The sequence below is a fragment of the Falco naumanni genome, chromosome 5 (assembly GCF_017639655.2).
Source record: "Falco naumanni isolate bFalNau1 chromosome 5, bFalNau1.pat, whole genome shotgun sequence".
Classification (NCBI taxonomy): Eukaryota; Metazoa; Chordata; class Aves; order Falconiformes; family Falconidae; genus Falco; species Falco naumanni.
In genome coordinates this window covers 18,759,030-18,778,255 of record NC_054058.1, presented here as the reverse complement: position 1 = coordinate 18,778,255, position 19,226 = coordinate 18,759,030, and the positions used below count along the sequence as shown (strand labels likewise).

At 38.3% G+C, this 19,226-nt stretch overlaps 1 protein-coding gene across 9 annotated transcripts in view; it reads left to right on the top strand.

Annotated features, from left to right (window-relative positions):
• The window catches only part of SOX5 (SRY-box transcription factor 5), a 341,279-nt gene that overhangs the window by 222,764 nt on the left and 99,289 nt on the right, over window positions 1-19,226 (top strand). For 5 of the 9 annotated variants that reach the window (XM_040595770.1, XM_040595772.1, XM_040595768.1 and 2 more), the window contains one exon: window positions 14,431-14,554. In XM_040595770.1, coding sequence (XP_040451704.1) covers window positions 14,431-14,554 — 124 coding nt within the window. The remainder of the gene's footprint in view (window positions 1-14,430; window positions 14,555-19,226) is intronic. The other 4 variants (XM_040595774.1, XM_040595773.1, XM_040595769.1 and 1 more) reach the window with 1 other exon arrangement.

The window sequence follows — 19,226 nt, the reverse complement described above, 5'->3', positions numbered from 1 at the left end:
AGTGTTACTAACGTGCTTGTATAAACATTACAGGTTTCAAGGCCACTCAGTAATCCAGCAATTTATGTCCTAAATCATTCCTTTAGGTGGCAAGGAACCCCGTGATTGTTTTCTACAAACCCATTTGGCTGCAGAATGCAGCTGTTTTTCATTAATGATGTCCATGCACATACCCAAGCAAAGTGGTGTTGTGTAGCACTGCTGTCTTTTTTATTTCCTTAACTGTGAAGAATATGAGAACAGTATTAGGACCTCAAACATAGCTGCCACATTGTTTGGTAGAATCATTTTCTGTACAGTTCTTACCTGGATGTCTTAGGGTCACATCAAAAAATAGGATTTGCTCTCTGGTAACAGGACTTGCATAGCCTTTGAGAACATCTCAATTGAGGGAACCAAGGGCGCTTCCTGAGTTCATATGCACATCCTGTCTGGCCATCATTTAGACAGACCCTCTAAGAGCCTTGGTTCGAATATAAGATCTGGAGGCTCCTAAAGACATGTAGCACCTGATGATGTGATCCGAGAGTTTTCTGTATTTCTCCTTCTTGCATTCCTTGAAAATGCTCTGCTCTAAACACCTAAATGCTTAGCTCCTGCCTAAGAGTCATTGCAATGCAGAAACAAGGCAGAGCAGCACTGGCATCACCTAAAAGGCTCAACCAACAGTCATGGTGCCTCAAGGACAGTGACTGGATTATAAAATGTAGCTGCTTTCTTTCCAACATACAGCAGTTAAAGAAGGGATAGTCTTCTTTTTTTTTTTTTTTTTTTTTTTGTGCAGTAGCCTGGTGAAAGCTTAACAGTTACCTAAGAAATGGAAAACACTGGATTGGGGCTTCTGTTTCCGTAATGAAATTCACATTGTGTCTTCCACACCTCAGGAGAGATAAGGCCTTTCTCCGCATCTGAAACTGGGCTTCAAGCAAAAAGACACATACTGTTCGTGTCATCGCTCAGTGTCCTGCTGCTGATGGCATTTGAGCCTGTGTTCTGCTCCATGGTGTTATTTTTTTTAATTAATGTTATGTTTTTTAAATTAAGTTACTTCTGCCGAGAACCATTGGGGTCAATTTGTATTGACCTCAGCAGAGCAAGGACTCAGCACAAAGTTCCTACAGGTCACATTTTGCCCTTAAGAAAGTAATAATTATTACCAAATCCCTTTTCTGAGCTGAATACTACTGGAAAACTCAAGGCTTTTTAAAAATCAAATATTACTTCAAGTTTTCATCATGTTTACTGCTGGTTTCCTTTGTGATCTCTCTTAATATCAACCTAAGTTTATTGCATCAGCTTTGTTTAATTAGTTTAATTTTACTTGTTCAGCAGCATTGCCAGAGTTGTAATTTTCAGATTCACAGCTCTGAATGAAAATATTCCCTGTGACTGGCAAGGCAAAACAAAAACAAAAGCAAAAAAATGAGTTATTAAAATGTTTGTATTTGCTTAGGTAAAATACATCAAGAACTGAAATGTCATTCACTTTATTGTGAATCAGGTCTGCCACACAAAGTGTGTTAAGTGTTAATGCCTAAATTTAAATAAAATAAAAAGTGCACCTACTTCCAGTAAGCATTTGCAAAATTGTTTGTCTGGCAAAAATATTGGGGGTTTCAAATAAATCTACACATCCTCAGTCATGCCAGTGAGTGAGTGAAGACTACTCAAGGGCTTTTCCTGCTCTCCCTTCAACCAAGCTCAGTGGCATCAAGTGCTGTCATGTCTTGTGACATGATGAGAGCCATGAGGTTCATCGGCTCCCACTGTCACATTGGGGACGTGGCTGTCCTATACTGGCATAAAATAAAATCGCTTATTTGCGTTAGTGAACCATAGTAATCCCCGATTTTCAGTTGTACCAAGCATCCAGCCCCAGAGACTTTTCTGGATTAAAACTTTGTTCGCTGTCTCAAATGAGCCTTAAAGACATCTCAGGAGTACTTTATGGCCAGCAGTGTTTCAGTGTAAACAGTATGAGGAATAAATCAATTGATCAGAAAATTTCTTCTATTGCTAAAGAGAAATGGATGGCTGAAGAGCAGAACTTTAAAATGAATCCTGAATGGCCATGGTTTATGCTTAGAACAGAGTAGATGGATAACATCACTGTAGTGTTTTCAGAGCATTTTATATTGCACCATTATATCCCTCTCCCAGACACATCACATCTACCTTTCTCTTTAGTATGCAAATTCACAATTAAAAGCATTCAACAGATAGAGATGGATAAGCTAGTACAGTGTGCTGCTAGTAATTTATTTTCATTAACTGAGAATATGTAGAAGTACCCCAAAGAGCAAAGAGATGCTGGAAAGTTGTAATAGATAAGAATCTACTGACTGCCTTTATGTAAGACAATAGATCTTGTGAATATTCCACTTCCTCTCCAGGCAGTGAGCTAGTATGGTTAACCAAAATTGTTGAGTAATTGTTCTGTGGTTGAGAACAAAATGCTGAATTAAACTGTTCCCAGCACAATAATTGTGTGATTACAGCATTTATGTTGCTGGCCAAAAGAACAGTCATTAGGTTTGGAAGACTTACCAAAACCACAGGCACAGAAAAAAAAATGCAAATGACATGTAAATTGTCCTCTAATACCTATAGTGGCTTAAAAATTGAACTAGGAGTATAGTATGTGTATATTTAAAGGCAGTCAAACCAGAAAAATATGATTGTACATTCAAGAACTACTTCAGACTAGGAAGAAAACACCCAAAGATTATTAATTTTCATTATGTTGTAATTTTCCCCCCTCTTGTGAGATCCTGCACTTCATATATTATGCGTGTATTCTGCTTTGTGGATGCTATTGTATTTTCACCCACTGCATACCAATCAGATATTGTCTGGGAGTTGTAAGGTACGTAGGACTCCCACACCTAACTAAATTTTGGGCCAAGCCGATTCAAAGAGCAATAGGCAGGGGGGGCAGGCAGCAAATGTTCATCTGATTGCTGTAATCCACCAGTAAAATTAAAAACTGATTTATGATGATAGGGGCTTTTGTGAGGTAGAAAATTTTCTTCTCCTTTGTGTGGTCCATATCTAGAAGTGCCAAAGAAACAATTACATGTAGTCTTTCCTTTTTCTTTTCTTTTTTTTTTTTTTTTTTTTGTTTGTTTGTTTGGATTGTTGTTGGTTTTGTTTTTCCACATATTTTTAATATTAAAGGAGGAGGAAGACAAGAACTGAAGGAGACAGCAAAGAAAAAAAAGACAAAATGTTTAGGGCAATCAAATTTGTTGTGCCGGCAGTTCAGTGCAGTAACAAGCTGCAGAATTTGGATAGCTGACTACCTGGCTGTACACAGAAATCTGACAATGAGATGTCTAAACTTTATCACTGCATCTACAGTTAATTGTGCTTTAACTGTATTGCTGTCACCAAATGTAGGCACAAAATAAGAGACTGTCTTCAGTCCTATTCAAAAACTGTTCCCAAACAAAACTTGTGAAAAACATTTTTGTATGAGGATTTTTGTAACGAGGAAAAAAAAAGGCATCAGGAGATGAATGGAAGAGTGCCTACGTATCTATTTAAATAGTCTTTCTTCTGCAACTTGAATCCATTTCACTTTTAAAATTGAACTTCTGATGGTAAAACGGAATGCTATTGAGGAACAAATCCACTGGCAAAGGGGACAGTCAGAAACACGTCTGAACAGCTGAAAGATTGAAAAGAGGTCTTTATTGTGCATTTCCCTGGGCAGTAATTAGAGGCTATCCAATAGTAGAAATGTGTTTTCCAAAGGGGTTTCTACTACCATTTGGTCTTAGTTTTCCTGGCCATTTGTCCGTCATGTTCAAATGCAGGGGTTTTTGAGACCATGTAGAAAGCAATAAAAATATAATATCAATAGTAACAACAACAACAATAGTGATAATGATGATAATGATGATAATGATGGTAATAATAACAACAACAATAACAACAGCAGCAGCAACAACAACAAAAATAATAATAATAATAATGATAATAATAATACCACCTTCAGGAAAGAATTACATTGAGTTGTTGTAGCAACTAGTGCTCCAAAACTGATGTCACTGGAAACCAGACTTACACTGAAACATGTATCTGATTTAATAATAATAAAATTGGGGGAAAGAGAGGGCATTCAAAGGGATTAATCAGTGGATTTAAGTCTTAAGATTTTCAGAGCAGACCCAGCTCTGCCAAAGTCTACACTGATCATGCCATGAGGAATGTTTCTTTCCCTGTACTGTATTAGATTGTATATGGTTTTATTAACTATGTCACTCAGCTTTTCCATTTAAAGAAAGCAAGAGGAGGCACAGACTTTTAGTGCAGAATTTGTTTTCTGAGTCCTTTATGTCTATTTTTTCTCTGTCTTTCTAGATGGTATGATTTTAAGTGGATGACTTTGATAGGACTTTCATGTTTGTTTATACCATTGCACTATTCAGCAGCCAAATGGGTTTTGAATTTCTTCCCACCACATGATATTAAATAACCTCTGTTTCTTGCCCACCGCCTACATGTTAAAATTGTTGTGTTTGTTTTAATTAATGATCTTCCACTTGTCAGAGATACTGAGTGAAAAACACATCTTGAAACCTTAGGGGTTTGTTTGAAAGAATACCCCTTCTTCTCTCTATAGTAATGTTACTTTAAATCATGTTAAGGAAATCTGCACAAAAAAAACCCAAACCAAAACAAAAAAATAGTTATTGTAAGGCAGAATTCTGATGATCTCTTTGTCTTCTGTGTCAACTAATTTGAGTAAGCAAGATTTCTGTATTAAGGGCTATAAAATGGAATTGTTTCATATTAGTTGATGAGATTTAAATATTTTAGTGTAATTATGTATAGAATCATTACAGTCAGTGTGTCATGGGTGACTCATTATGAGTGGCAGTGAAAGAGTTGAAATAGAAGGCCAGATTGTGGTGATAGTATAGTGGAAGAGCGTTAGAGGGGGAGGTATCACTTCAGTAACAGAGGAAAGCTTTAAGGACCTGTCACTTCCCATTACTGGTACTTACCATGGCTACCATGGTAGGGATGAAGGAAGGCTAGGATGAGAGATGGGCTTGCCTTGCAAACCTTTTACTTTCCACTGAAATACCACAGCATACCCACTTTCTTAATATTTCATCCTCTCTTACTTTATAGCCCCTCATTTCATCAAGCAGTGAGTGAACAGTGGGCTGAGTACTACCTGTGATTCACAGCCTTTCTCCAGAAGTGCCTTAGGGTCATTAATAAAATCATGAGTCTCTTAAGGAAGGCAGTCCACTATTAGTGGTTTAGGATACTGATCTGTTCATGAATTTGTACTTTACCATACATCATTTTAAATAAGTGGTTTCCATTACCATACACCATCTTAAATAAGTGGTTTCCATATTAGAACTGTTCTCCATGTTTCAGAGGTTAAAAAATTATTTTCTTGGAACAGTAGACAGAAAAATATTACTGCAATTTATACATCAAAGTGATGAGTTACTGGTGTTTGAACATGTTATGGAAAAAACTAACAGTGGGTAAAGGGGGAGGGGTAGCAGCTGGCCTTAACACAGATGCCTCTGAATAACTTTATATGACAAAAAATACCAGTCAGACTTGCCAGCATAATGGCATCAGCATGGCTCTTGCCACCCATTTCTTGATCTTCTGGGGAAACTGCACCAAAGAAATCTTTAGTAAGTTCACACCCCAAAAACTGCATCGCTTCAGTCTACATAGGAGTAAGAACCACAATTGGAATAAATATGTTTCTTTACCTAAGCTGCATTCTGAACCTGAAAACCATCTTGGGCAGGTTTATATCCAAGCATTTTATGGTCTTGTTTGCATCCTTTGCATGAAAACATACACAATACTTTGGGTCAAGATGAGCCCAAAGGCACCTCAAAAGGCCTGAAGAGATAGCAAATTGGGGCATTTCTCCTAGCTCACGGAATTTAGCTGTCAAAAAGCAGCCAGACTTGCTGCCTGTGCTGGCATGTAATACTACAGTTTATTTCCTTACCTGAATCTGTTCACTTCCAACATTCACTGAAGTTCTTCAAGACATTTTTGCAGGATTCCTCTTCCTTTTCTCCCCTCCTTTCTAGGTCCCACACTAGTGCTGAGCCTTGCTTCCCATTCCTACTTGTTCTTGTAGTCTACCCGTTGATTAATAATGTTGAGATTTGCAGAGTCAACCTTCTATATGTTTAAAAAACCCTGTGCTCTTACAGGAAAAGTCCTCTAGATTCAGCACACCTTTTCACTGTTGTACATGTCGCACTGTTTCTAACAGCCTCAAATAGAAACAGCAAATAGAACCAAACACAGAGCTGACACAAACAGTCCTGTTTGCTCTTCTCCGCTTCCTCTGCAGCAGTAGTTACTACTGAACCTTCTTTCCAGAGCTCTTTTGACAGCAGTCCATGATACTGTTGCACAAAGACTTCTGATCTGGTAAAATGTGAGCGCTAGGTATACCAAAGAGGTGACTTTAAAAAGAAAAAGATCTGGGTTAGCACACACGCACAAAACCCAGCCACTTCAGTCTTTTTAAACAGAATCTGGAAAATCGGAAGGAAACTATATACAGGTGACTTCTGGGAGGCTGATATGAACAAGGACAAGGGAAATATACTTATTTTTGTCCTTGATTCTTTACAACATGTACAAAAACCCCTGTAGTTCATTACAATTTGAACAACTGAACCAATATATGAAACATCAGCTAACTGTAAAAGCAGTACACATGTGCAGCTCAAGAAATTATCCTGCATGCTGTCTTTTAAAACACATCAGGAAATCTCACACCTGTTTTCTTTTCACTGACAAATGTTACGCTGAACAGCTTACTGCTAGAGTGATCAGCACTGGTCCAGACCTCACTGGGAAAAGCATTAACCAAGCATCTGGAAACCGTGTGCTCCATCATACACTGTGAGGTAGCATCAGTCATTAATCTAAGCTCATAGATTTTCCAGTTTGAAAGGAGTGACTTTGCAGATTAACTCTTGCTACTTGACAGTTGTATTTAGGAGCAAGTTGCTATTAGCTAGCAAAAATACAAATGGAGGACAATATACTGTATAAACCAGCAGTTTTGACAGCTGCAAGTTTATGGCAGGTTTTCATTATAGTCCTGGCTTATTCTTCAAGGAAGGGTACTAACATTTAAACAAGGAACCTAGGTGCTTGGAAGCTATGGCATGAGAAACATAGTGTTTGTGTGAATATTAAGTAAGGTGAAATAAGTCATTTTGGCTCAAACACTTGTCATACCTCAAAAGCTGATTTTGTGTCCTCTGCTAACTTTAACCTCTTCGTGAAACAATTGGCTCAATCAATGGATCTTTTTCTTCGATAAAAAGGAAAGAGCAAATTATTTTCAGTGTTGCTCTTGAGCTTGGATTAGAGAGGGCTCTTTTGAGAGTGCACTTCAGTCTTGCAGTGTAGCTGTTGCCTGAATTACAGTAGCTTGCTCTGAAAGTCCTGGTTTTGCCAGAGGACCCACACACACACACACTGGGGTGTTATGTAGCCTGGAGCAGCCATTCCTGCATGAACCCTTAGGCTTTTGACTTAAAACCGCTGCATATTGGAATGAATTACAGTTTGTGTTCTTTTTATTTCAGGTAGCTTCTTCCTTTTCTGTTGGGCTATTTGCTCAAATGCCGTTGTGGCAGAGTTGCCCTCTAGATAACTTACATGCTAAGTGGCACAAGCATGCTTCTTCTTACACATCATCCCAAATGGGAAAAAGTCATCTTACTGCTTTTCCCTTTTCTTTCTATACCAAATCAAATATAAAAGAAGTATTCTAAAGTTCTTTATTTAAGTTGCATAAATGAGTAAGTATACTGCTTTTTGCTTTGGAAGTATCCAAGAGATGTTTCTTAATGCAAAAGGTCCTTTCGGCATATGTCCTTCAAAGTGCTGTTGGAGGTGTTTGTCTCTCACCAGCACATTTTGTTCTGTAGGATGAAGTGGAGGAGGTAAGCCTTTGGAAGCAAGTTATCGACATGGAAACAGCTACTGTCTGTATTATTTAGCAGTTGAAGGCACTTCTCTGCACTTCAGTTAAAAAGGCTAAGCATGTGTTCACTTAGTAGTACTTACAGACTTTATAATGAGATGAATTTGAGATGGATGCTGGTAGTGACACCTGGATTCTCTCGCAGGACTGAGCAAAGAGAGAAAGTTTCCAGCATAAAAAGCCTTGCTTTTTTAAAATGAAAATTGTTTATGTTATTCTCTGAGATGCATTTCAGTTTTTCTGAAAGTTTGTTCCTTGTGTTTTCCTTCAGCCAAGCTGCATTCTTACCAAGTATTACCTGTTAACGATTGTCTCCATATTCCATCAAACTAATAATTTTTTCCACACTATCACTCCAAATAGAGCTCTTCTATGCTAGTAAAGTTGTTATGGGGGCATGGGGGTGTCTCCCTAAATAGCCTTTTTTATTCTTCTTAAAAGATTACCACTATAAGAGCATGATTTTTCTACAATCACTATCACTGTTTCCAAACAATTGTGATCTGTGAGGTGCTACTGTTGAGTGAACTGAGGTACTCAGATAGGACGAATTTTTGTAAGTATTGGTATGAACTGTGTAAGCCTCTTATGCAGCAAAGGGAAGAATAATATTTAGGGCCACTAAATCCACTGCAGAAGAATTTTCAGGTAGAAATCAGGAAGAGAAAACCTTCACAAAATCCTTTGTCTGGATCCCCTATAGCAGTATGTCTGGCAGATGAGTGAGCTGTTCCTTGGTAGTAAAGGCAGAGTGTTCGGTCAGAGCATGGGCTGGAGTGGGCGTGCTGTGTGTCTCCTCAGTGTCTTCCTCTCTGCATCTCTGCTTCTTGGCATCCACCTTCTATTTTGTGTCTTAAGCACTCGCTAAGCACCCCGTAAAAAGCCACCTCAAACTCAGCAGGAGAGTGATCATTACATTACATTAGGATAGGCAAGGCTCCCTGCCGTATAGATTTAGGACACACTTATGTCGATTTAGGGAACTGATGTAGGGAAGAGAATGAGAACAACATTTACTTTTCTTATTTTAAACGTCACTGTAAGGGAAAATAGCAGATTGTAGTTATATGAGGACATATATTTTTATTTCCCTTAAGATAGATGTAGGGGGGTGTGAGGGAGAGAGAAAGAGATGGCCAACACATATGCTAATTAAAGAATCCGGTCCTTCAGCATAGTGTGCAGCACCATGAGCCAAGTGTTTCTGGAGGAAGGGGAACTGATGCAATTAAACATGTCATTTCTGAAGGACAGATTTAAGTTATTGCATGTTAAATGTACATTACATTCTTTCATATACAGTAGAAGAGATGCTTAACTTATAAACAAGTCACAGGCAAGAAGATATTCATACAACAGTTTGAAGTTAATAGAATCACTCATGTGCATCCACTGTTCAAGGAACGAAAAACCTGAACTTCTTTGAGGCAGCTGAGAGTAACTCAAATGCAACTAAAAATTAGCCACACCGCTACATGAAGAAGCCATGTAAGAGATCATTTCAGCAAAGATTCTCTTACAGTGGTTGAAGGGCGTCTTCTGAACAGCTCAAGAGTAAAGTACTGCTCAGAGTTTTGTCAGGTTGTAGGGAAGTGAGTGTTGCTTTTAGCAGCCGTTCTTATTCACACTGAGTAATTTGTTACTCTGTCACCAGTCTCACCAAAGCGGATAGAATAGTTTCTGAAGAATTAGAGGTGGGTGGAAGAGCAGTATTCGCTCCTCAGTGGAAAATTTTACATATGGATGCCAGGAAATGTATTAAGATATTTACCTTGGAGAGAGGAAAACTTATATAAAAGTTTATGCTAATAAACATGTAATGAGCAACTGCGGAAATGAAATTGGTGGAAGCGTATAAAGATAAAACAAATAAAACTAATAGCAGCTGCTATGTTAGGGGCTTAAATTTGTTGAAACTATGGGTTTATGTTACTTGAGAGATATTAAAAGCCTGCTAGATTAAGCAAGAGTCATGTGAAGGGGGGAAATTGTGAACTTTTAATTAAAGACTCTGTCAGGATGCATGGGCATAAAGGACCAAAGTAATGTCATGCATGCTATCCTGATTCTGGCATTTCCTAAGTCTTGAATGCCTAACTTTGCAACCTTAATGTTTCCTTCAGCTATTTTGTCTTTGTAACCATGCATACAGTGACCCAAAGTGCACGTGACATTTACAGAAAATAAAGTAGAACTGTAGTTGTCAAGTGTTTGCAATCTAAATTTATGTAAGTCACAGCAGGAGGTAGTAACAAACAGTAGGGGTAACTGTTAAAAACATACTGCTTAGTCCTTAGGTAGCTGTGGTAACCATAGTATGTTCCTAAAGGTTGGTAAGAGCCCAGAATTTAGGTGGAAATACTAAAGTTGTAATGGAGCTGGGAATGCTGGGAACCTAGCTGTGGCTACACTGGATGCACATCTTTGTGCGGTTGGATTTGTTATGGTCAAGTCATAAAGGACGTGCACAGATTTGTGAAGATGCTGGCCCAGGCTTCAACAACTTGGATCGGTTCCAAGTTTACTAAGAAATTTCTTTTGATAAGGATAAGTCATTTAAGGGCAGATTTGTCAAAGGCACTGAAACAAATAAAGATACAGTGAGGCACCTCCCAAAATCAAAAGTCTCTCCAGGAAACTGTGGGTGCCTCAGTTTCCCACTTGGACAGTAGATATACTATTAATTGTTTCTCATGTGCTCATACGGTTTTTTCAGTCCATCAGTCTTTATGGGTAGTCTCCTTTTTGTATTGTTGGTGACAGATATGAAGGGTCCCTGATTTTGGTTTAGACTCTAGGTTAAACTTGGTTGCAGTTTCTTCCACTCCTAAAATACTCTGCTGTTTCAGAAGATGACTTACTGTCCTCATTATGAATCAGAGAACCTTTACTTTCCTGGACTGCTTGAACTCTTGTGTATCTGTTTTCTTAAGGGGATTTATTTCTCATAAACTAAATGTCAAGTGGTATGGTTTATGTCTTTCATTGCAGCATGGGCTTCCTTCTTGCCCCAAATTACTTGTCAGAGATATGTGACTGAAAGTATGAATTCCTTAAGTAGTGAATTGATTGTATAGAATATTACGGCTCTCATGACATTCAGTTTGTTTTCTTTGTTATTTTATGTACAACATATGTCTTTTCTGTGCATACCATGCTGCTACACTTTGTGACACAGTACAAGAATACTTCTGGTTGATTGGATAACATGGTGATGGCATTCAAATTAAAAGAAAGATTAGGGAACTGTGTGATCAGTTGATGTCATGGCAATAGTATTTATAGTTAAAAAACGTGCCCTTGAATGATTTTATCTGTATCATCCAGGCTAACATCATAAAGTAGATAAGGAGTTACAATGAGAAATTGTAGCCTGTTAAATCCATTTGGGAATTTTGTGAGGATTTCAACTACAATTTTTGCCTCTAGGAAATTATAACTAAGAAGACGTAATCATGTAGAGAGACTGACAAGTGGAGAATCTTGACAGCTATATGCATTTTTAGATTGTTAAAGATGTGTTTCTTTTTATGGACATATATAAGTCTGTTAGCAGAACAAATATGAAGGACCTGAAAAATAGCTCGGATTGTAGTCCATTATGTTCAAATTAGAAATACAGTATCAACAAGTTACTGTCAAGAAAACATTGGAAAGTATGTAAACTGTACAACAAAAAAACATTTGTGAGAGATGTAACTGATGTAGTAAGAGCTTAAAAAAAAACCAAACAAAAAAAAGGAAAATGCCCTTCATGTAAATCTCAGAAGGAGGACCTGTGTTCTGTGCCACTTGAAATAGTTATATCCTAGCAATTCTAGGTAATAATAATAAACATAACAACAGTTAAGATGTAGTAGTTAAATGAGCCATAAAATAAATTACGAGTCCATAATTTATATTGTATTGTGTCAAGTAATTGGATTAAAATAAACTAATATTTACACTTATTTGTATTTGGGAGGGAATGAAGTGTAGTTGTTTGAGTGGTGCTACATACATTCCGTCCTGGAATGAAAATCACATTGTTTTGACTGCGTTATTTCTGTATCCATGCAAACCATCCTCATCACTCTATAGTTCTCATGTCCTTAACACAACCAGGGTTGTGTCATTTGAAATTAGTGGGTATAAGGCCCCTTGGAGAGATAAAGAGGAGCAGCGATTTGAAAAAGTGAAAGGCAGCAGTCAGAGTTAAGAAGAAAGGGCATGTTCCTGGTAAATGTTTTCCTAAATGGGAATTTTTCAGTGTGGTGTTTTGCTCGTGTATTTGGCAGTCACTTAGAATCAAGTGCAGACTTGTGCTACATTGTGGGCTTGGCAATGACAATTTGTGTGTGTGTGGTGCTTTAGTTATATTAGCCCTGGAGGCAGAGTTAACACTTGCAGTGGGACAAGAGTATTTGCAGTCATCAGAGAACTTTGCAGTCAGCTTCAATAACATCACTCCATTTTTTTCACTTTTTTTTCAACATTTTTTTTGGCAGCAAAGCTCTTAGTAGAACCATCTGTCTTTCTATTAGTGTTTTTGAGTCCTGTTTTGAAGCTTCTTTGCTTGGCAAAGTCACTTTCATCCTTGGAAACCATTTAAAAAAAAGTTCTGTGGCTTTTTGCCGAAGAAGAGTACTATGCAAAAATTCCACACGGCTGTTCATTTTTGTTCTAAAAGAATACAGTTACTTTGTCTTTGTCTTAAAAAAAAAAAAAAAAAAAAAACCAAAAACAAAAAAAAAAAAACCACAACAAAAAAACAAAAAAACCACCCAAAAAAAACAAAACAAAAAACAACAAAAAAAAACCAAAACAAAAAAACAAAAAAAAAAAACAAAAACCCCACCAAACAAAAACAAAAATAAACACATGAAGAAGTGGCAGACACTGGGCAGTTCCAGGATGACTGAGAGGGAATAGCAGTAAAATCACATTTTATACATTTTTATTCCCCAGCAATGCAGTTAAAAGTATGTATGTCTTCTAGTTAACAAGATCAGAATAGGAGAGTACTAGGGTAGAAAAAAATGGGTTAAGTTAGTTCAGTGAGTGGAGCTACATCTACTCTAGCTTCAGTCCCAATCTTAATCTCCCACTGCAAGAATTTCCATCAACAGCACTCTTGAACTCCATCCTTGAAAATTGTTTCAGACTGTAAAGATGCAGTCAGTACACACACAGGTGTTGACAGGTCCTGGCATAAAGAGGTTGCCATCCCAAATTTTGTACCACTATTCTGTCTCCTAAATGTTGGGTGAACTGAGACATCTCCTGGATCTTCAGGAGATTAAATTAAAATAAACTCAGGATGCTAGTCTGAACCATGGCATCCAAGGAGCTGGTACAGGTTCTGTTTTGCCAGTTCTGCTATGCAGGCAATAACGAAGGGAGTATAACCTCCTTATGCCTCTGGCCAAAGAAGTTTGTGTACCAACACTCTAATTCTCCATGTTTCTTAAGGCTGCAGACCACAAACAAAATTTTTGTCAATGATAACATATCTACCTCTGATGCCTCAGCTTCACAGCACCATTGAAAAACTAAATGACCTCTCAGAAAATGAGTCAGTCTCCCTTTACTGACTGATCTGGTCAGTACAGTGGGTTTTTTTAATTAAAACTAGCCATTTGACATTTTAATCTAGCAAACTTTTTGTCACCTGTGTGAAACACAAAGATGATGTCCATTTCTAGCAATTAAAAACTCTGACAGAACTGGGTAAAAGCAATATTATTAGACATTTTGCCATGGCCAACTTCCAGGTTTGATGACTAATTTCTGAATGTCTTAAGTCCCCTGCAGTATCCACTTACAATATAATATTTTCCATTTCCTGGCTTGCATGGTTGTGTACAGTTGCTGTGCAAAGTTGAACAGCTAACACTTCAGACATAGCTGTGTTTTGTTTGTGAGTAAAGTGTCTCAGCCTTTTTTCTTACCATCTTTGAGACTTTGTCTTTTCACATGTACAAATAAGTGCATGTATATGGGCAGAAAAATAGTATTGACTAGGCTGTATGCTACTTATGCACATACTTGTACTTCTGTGTGTATGGATCTTTGTGTTTGGGCTCAGTCAGGGTGAAAGCTACTGCCTGAGACAGAGATATTGTTACACAGTGCAATAAAAGAGAAGAAAAACCCAACCTGCAGTCAAAGAGAAGTGAGGCATTATGGGTTGTGGGGGGAATAATTAATTGGGATATAGATATGCGTTAGTGGAATCTTTTGATTTATTTTGGATTAATGTAATTCCTATGAAGTGCTTTGGTAATTAAGAAGAGGCTGAATAGTTGATGCTACTGGAACACCCCATTATGGAGGAGCATATCCAAACCTGACCTCTCAGATCAGAAGTAAGAGAAAGCATGTAAGCAGACATTTTCCCCGGAAAAAATTCCATGTTTGATTTTCCCTCTCCTGTTCAGCAGGTCCAGGGTCAGCTGCCTCCATTAATGATTCCCGTATTCCCTCCAGACCAACGAACCCTAGCAGCAGCTGCACAGCAAGGATTCCTTCTTCCTCCTGGTTTCAGCTACAAAGCGGGATGCAGTAAGTCCTGTAGATTTTTTTAGCTGGAAGTGGGTGTAGGGCAAAATTTCATGCCAACCTGTATAAAAGTATCACCTCTCTAGCCTGATGGACAAAGCCATTAATTTGCACAGATGAGTGTAAAATAGAGGATTAGTTGTTGCCGTATGAGAAAAGGTTATCAGCGATGATTTATGTGTTTCAACATAACAGTGAAACATTACACACAGAGAGTGGATCTGTGTACCTTCTTGATGACAGATCTTTCTGAGAAGTGAACGTGCTCACAACCACACATACGTACATATATCTGAAGAGAAGCTATTGGAAACTTCCTGATAAATTTCAACACTGTTGTAAGAAAATATGTTTTTCTCCTGAAGCAGCCTGCTTACTATTTGTGAACTGAAGGCCTATTCTAGTCTCTTTCTTCACACAGAACTCACATTAATCTCAACGGGGGTTCTACAGAGATCAAAGATAGCATATGCCTTTCAGTTTGATGGACTAACACAAACTATGAGTATATTTACGAGAGCCTAACACTAAAAAATGTAGCATCTCCTTTTTTAATCTTTGAAAGATTTGTATTGTTGTCTACAGTCCCCAGATTATTTTTGAAATTTTATTTAAGCCTTCAATAGGATTTCGTGTTCCTGTCAACAGGATGATAATAAATACAAGTTAAGGAATAATCAAGGAATTCCATTTCCATTAATAGACTTAGCTAGAGCATGGATTTCGTAGAGTTGTTTTCATACATTTGTGCTTGTATAACTCTTCTGACATCAGTTTCCTACTGAGTTATCTGGGACTTGATTGTTCTACCATTCTCTGTCCCTAGCATGGGTGTTTAGCTTTATTATGTCCATGTCAGTGTGTCCACCTGTATCAACGACTAACTCATGAATTCATCAGTTGTTTTGAGTTACTCAGCACTTGCCACTGCAGCAGTTTCATAAAATTAGAACATATAAAGATTCCTTCAGTTAAACTGGCTTATACCATAATTTCAGATTTCTTTCAGTTTCTGTAACATTGTAGATACAGTACTTGAATGTGAATTTGAGTTTCTTTGGCCACTAATCCCTTTTCCAAATATTTTACAGACTGGGACCACTACTGAAAATTACTGTTCAAAACACTTCACATCCCTCAGCAGCTGCAGTGCCAAAGCATAGGCTCATTCAGTTCTTCCAGTGATTTCAGTCAGTCTCTCTCAAATGGGAATAGTAGTGATTCACATTACAGAATGTTTAACTGAAAGCCACACTGAATATGAATGCTACCACAACTGTAGGCCTGGAAAAGGTCAGGAAAGCACCCCATTAGATATATCTGGCAGATTAAATTAGTTCCATGTTAATGAAGTCTGGTGTGGATAGAAGGAGTTGAGGGGGTTTTTTCCCTTCATTTCACTGCATGTACATTAACTGTAAGACAGTCCTATAGCTCCTCACATCCATGAAGTACATATGACATTACATGTTTGTATAACCTTGAAAATGAAAAAGAAAAAAGAGCAAAGTTGCTGCTGCTCCTGGCAGTAAGGGCTTGGAGTTAACTGCATGCCAAGGTCTAGGACTGAGCAGAAGCCAGTGGAAAAAGACGGCTCTGTGTTTGGTGATTCCCTGGCATGTTTGACTGAATTTGACTGAGAGGCTGAGGAAAAGTGATAAGTAGTCCAAAGGATTTTTTCTTTTCACTCACAGTTTAGTGTACACAAAAAAGCATATATGGATTTAGCTACACCTAGAAAGCTTGTAGCAATGAAGAACATAGCTACTTTAAAACTATAACATGTTCACCTTAAGTAATCTTTTTGACATGCCATGACACATACTTCTCCCACTTTTCTGCTTGCCCTTCTGTGATCAGTACTTTTGGCAAAGATATGGTGGATTGTAAACCAAAGAGCTTTGGATAAAATTTTCTAAAGCACCTGAGTGATTTAGGAGACTAAATCTTCATTTGAAGAGTCACAAAGGCACTAGGGATAAAGCCTCAGGGATGTTTAGCAAATTTTTGTACTGTAAACTTTAGTACAGTCACCTGTGATAGCCTAAATTGAGGTAAAGTGGGTACCAGTGTGGCACTGCAGCAGGGAAAGTACAGCAGATTAATTTGCTCAGCTTCTCAGCACATTAGAGGCCTAACTTTCACTCTTTGTGTTTGGATACGAGGCCTTCCTATGAACTTCTGAAGACCCTGCTACCAGCATCTTTACCTGACTGCCATTATATGTTTTGAATTTGGCTTATGTACATTTTGACAATGGAACCTCACTTCCATATCTTCCTGGTCCCTTTGGAAAACCTGCCCTTTTGTCTGGACTGATAGATTTTTAGAATTATTTTTCATGGTTGATCGATAGGAATTCTGTAGTGATGATTCTGTTATTTACTAGCATTAACAACCTGCACGTAGGGACGATAAAAAACTCCATGGGACAATTCCGTTCCAGTCACAAAGAACCAAGAACTATGAAAATTTTCATGTATTGTTTCTCAATAAAAAGGGAGATATGAAAATCTGGGGGAGAAGGAAGAGAGAATTGTGACAACCAGTATTTTCATAATTAACTAATGGTGCTGAGTGCCTTGATTATGGGTATCTGGTTGGGGACACCCTCAAAGTGACATTTACACTGTTACATGCCCTGCCTCTTTGAAAAGTCCTATCTCCAAAAGAGTATCTCAAAATCTGCAGCATGTGGTCTGAGGCACTGCTGATCTCTCATCAGTTGTGCTATTGGTCACACCTGGTGACTGGGTTACTTGCCACTTCTGCCTGCAGGCCAAGTAGCTGAAGAGTGAACTGTCTCTGGTTGCTCCTCACTGTGCCTCTAACTTCTGACATGCTGGAGAAGCTTCTTGGTTAAGCACTCCCTAATGTGCTTCTGTCCAGGCTGGGATAGCAAGGCCTTCCTGTTAAAAATGCTTAAACTGAACTGGCTCATTTCAATGGAAACGTGTTGGGAAGTGATGAAACAAGCAGCTTGGTCACAGCGGTAACCTTTGGCAGGGGGCTGCGGCTGGAGATGGTGGCCTTTTCAGCCTGCAGCTGGAAGAGAATGTGTGATCAGGCCTTGAGGTCAGTGAAGAGAAAAAGTGATGAGTATCTAGTTATACTGCTATTTCTGTTTTGTTCTTAGATAATGAAACCAAACTAAAATGTTCAGTGCTTTCTGATTCACTTGTCCGTGCTAGAGCAATAGAAGGTCACATGTATGTCTCCCAGTGGTTTCAAAGAGTATATGAGGGAGGGTTCCTCAGCCAGTGCTTCCCAATGGACTAATAGCTTCTCCAGAGAGACTGTGGAAGGGAAGAGTACCGTTTTCTCCACACGTAGTTCCCTTTCTGAGGATTTGGCTGAAGATAACACAAAAATAGTCATAACAGTTCGTAGCAGGGGTCCATTTAGATTCTTCTCATGGAAGATACCTAAAGAAGAGTAGAAGAACAGGACAACAGTACTTTGTCTTCCTATACTCTACCAGATTGCAGTGGCTGGGCACAGAGGGACCTTCTGACCCCGTGGTGGTATCACTGTGTGAGAGCTATTCTGTCTGTTACTGAAAACAAGGAGGTTTCTCTGCTTGGGTTCCCACCTGATTGGAAACATTGTAGACAGCTGAAATGCTCAATAGAATACAATGTATCAATCTTGAATATGTGCAGAGCAAAGTAGTCACACTTCTCCAAATATTTTGCAAAAATGGGTAAATACAGGGAGGAGAGGGGTAAATATTTTCTCCATGGTTACATGGCAGGTCATGGTCTTTGGCTTCCGATTCAGTGTAGTAAATTTCCTTTTCTTTCTTTTTCTCCATAGCAGATCATGCTTGGGAGTGGCTTGGTTTTTCATTTTGTTTTGTTTTTTAAACAGATGGTTTGCATTACATAAGGGACAATTTACACAAGTTGACACTTCCCCTTTTTTCTCTATGGCATATTGTGTGGTGGTAAAGTTGGCAAAGAAAAAGGGAGGAACTTCTATTAGCACTACATTTCTACTTGACAAAAAGATTCATAATCTAAGGTTCCAGTTGATTTTTAACCTCCATACCTAGATATCATTGCATGGTGTTTAAAATGTTTAATATTGTTTACAACCAAAGCTTTTTCTTTTATGAGAAAAATAAGTTGGCAGTATGTGATAGACTATATTTTCCGTGACCAGCAAGAAAAATACTGGTTACCTACTTATTTGCTACATACCTGGTTATCCATTCACTGCATGCTAGTTGGAATTTAAGTATTTTGATTTTTATGCAAACCTCTTTATATGTATTTTATTATACACTTAATATGTAGTGTTTATATAGATGTATAATGCAAATCTCTTTATAAAGAGTCGATGTATAAGAGTGGGGTGTTAACTAAGTAAGTGACCTGTGGTGTGAGCACGTATTAGGAGTTAACCCCAGTATCCCAAGTATATGAATTGGTTTTAGCAGCAGGTGAGCACCTTCCATTTCAGCTGATGTTGAAACCAAACAGAGCCTGATTATTCCGTTTCCCAAACTGGGGCAAAGCTTCTTCCACATTTAGGCTATGCATGTTGGCTCAGGTCATTTAACCCCTCTCCTTTTATTCTCAGCCAGCATTCCTTCAACCCTGTCATTTGTTACTACAGCTATTACTAGTTCAGCTCCACTTGTGATACTTGCTAGATAATCTACATGACTCCC